This window comes from Priapulus caudatus, unplaced genomic scaffold (assembly GCF_000485595.1).
Source record: "Priapulus caudatus unplaced genomic scaffold, Priapulus_caudatus-5.0.1 Scaffold230, whole genome shotgun sequence".
In the NCBI taxonomy this organism is placed as follows: Eukaryota; Metazoa; Priapulida; class Priapulimorpha; order Priapulimorphida; family Priapulidae; genus Priapulus; species Priapulus caudatus.
Genome location: NW_014577291.1, coordinates 147,749 through 149,885, shown reverse-complemented (window position 1 = coordinate 149,885; position 2,137 = coordinate 147,749). Strand labels below are relative to the sequence as shown.

The 2,137-nt window shown below is 43.6% G+C and overlaps 1 protein-coding gene across 1 annotated transcript in view; it reads left to right on the top strand.

Moving 5' to 3' along the window:
- The first annotated feature begins 1,016 nt into the window (after positions 1 to 1,016).
- The window catches only part of LOC106807721 (glycine receptor subunit alpha-1-like), a 7,724-nt gene continuing 6,603 nt past the window's right edge, over positions 1,017 to 2,137 (top strand). Inside the window, exons 1-3 of the mRNA XM_014810155.1 lie at positions 1,017 to 1,147; positions 1,451 to 1,533; positions 1,738 to 1,794. Of these exons, the coding sequence (XP_014665641.1) occupies positions 1,053 to 1,147; positions 1,451 to 1,533; positions 1,738 to 1,794 (235 nt within the window). The 5' untranslated portion in view covers positions 1,017 to 1,052. The remainder of the gene's footprint in view (positions 1,148 to 1,450; positions 1,534 to 1,737; positions 1,795 to 2,137) is intronic.

Here is a 2,137-nt window from a genome sequence, read left to right as displayed (position 1 = left end):
ACAACACACACACACACCCACACACACACACACATGCCCACACACACACACACACACACACACACACACACCCAACACACCACACACACACACACACGACACACACACACACACACACACACACACACAGACAATACACACACATACCACACACACACACACACACACACACACACCACACACACACACACACCACACATACACACGCCGCGCCGCACACACACACACACACACACACAACACACACACACACAACGACCACACAACCACACACACACACACCGGCACGACGCACGCCACACACGACACAGCTGACACACACACACACACACACACACACACACACACACACACACACACACACATGCATCATGCCGCACGCAACACACACTACAGGGCCAATGCACGCGCGCACACTCGTCGATGTTCCATTTAATAACACTACCTCCCATATTTACACCATTTAAATTTTCCGACTAATCGCCTCTTTTATTCAATGCTTAGCAAATATTATATTTTATATTACATCGCATCCCCGTGGGACACATATTTATATCAATGTTTGCGCCTCCATTGTGAGGCATGAATAATGCTTATTGCAGACAGAACAGGCGCAGCTTCTTGTCCACAACACGACAGCTGATGCCAACTACTGCTGCCCCCTCAAATTAAGCTGCGTCAGAGTAAGACGCACACTTCGGACAACAAGAGCCCCCTCCATGGGTTTTTAGGGAACAAGGGAGCAGGAGCATAACTTTCAGCGCAGAACATGGGCATATTGTCGAGTTAATTTTAAGCCCGGGCCGCGCAGCGCGGAACAAGGCCGAAACTGGCTGATTCGGATTCTTTGGGGAAACAACTGCACACACACACACACATCGTATTATCTGCAAACAGCATGTTCTTCCGCGCAGGAGTACGACACGGACCTAGTGGTCAGACAACGCTGGCTTGACCCTCGGCTAAAATTCACCTCGCTGCCGGACGCTGACCGCGACTACGTCGTCGGCACGTCCGACCTTGTAGATCGGATTTGGAGGTCAGATCTGTTCATGGCGAACTCCAAGTGGGCGGCGACGCATACGGTTACTCGACCAAACATATTACTGTGGTTCTATCCGAATGGAACTGTATTGTATACCATCAGGTACGTGAGGGCCAGTGCGTACACACGCCGGCATTAGTTAATTAATTGCAATCATTTATTCATGCGCTAATATGCGTATCCCGACACGGAGGTGCAATAAAATGTTTTTTTCTACACGTTTAGTAGCAAGTTAATGTATAGTTACACTGACGTTAGCAGGCGGTGTATGCGCTGTCAAAACTGTTTGCTGTTACAGAGTTAGCGCGGATTATACCGCAATTACACTTGACGAATTTCTGCGTGTGCGAAGCGGATATTTCATACGAAGTGTACAACCAACGAGGTTTTCTCGTGATTTTGTAGAATTACCTCCACTTTCGCTTGTCAAATGGACTTACGAAGTTATCCATTCGATACGCAGCGTTGCTTCATTCAAGTTGGCAGTTGTAAGTAAATATGCAAATTTAAAATGATATAATAGGCTCTATTCGTTATAAGGGTAGATACAAAAATGTATCAAAATACTGCAATGTAATGTGATTTAGCTGTCATTTCAAGATGAGAGTAATCCTTAAATCATTTCCGAAAAGAATATTAAATTAAAAGCTTATTTTGTGTTTTGTTATTTTGGTTTGTCAAATCATTTATAGACAATAGCGGCCATAGTTTGTATGGCTTTATACTAATAAGTGTCAACCAGATTCGGGGTTTGACAGTTATACATATGGAATGAAACGAAGCGGGGAGCCAATATATGTATGCGTACAACATAATGTTTATATACAATGTGTATATAAATATGAGCGATTATCATGTACTAATATATATCAATAATATCGTGTCTACGATGCCCTATCGATGATGAATTGATTTATATTATGTCGGGCATCATGGATTCTTCCTGCGCTGTAAGACCCGTGATGACCCATCACGCATGCGCATTCTCTCCCGTCAGACACTGTACGGATTGTCATCGTTGTCCATAGAAATAATAATATCAGGAGTAAATAATAATAGATAAATATCTATTATTATTATTATTATTATTAT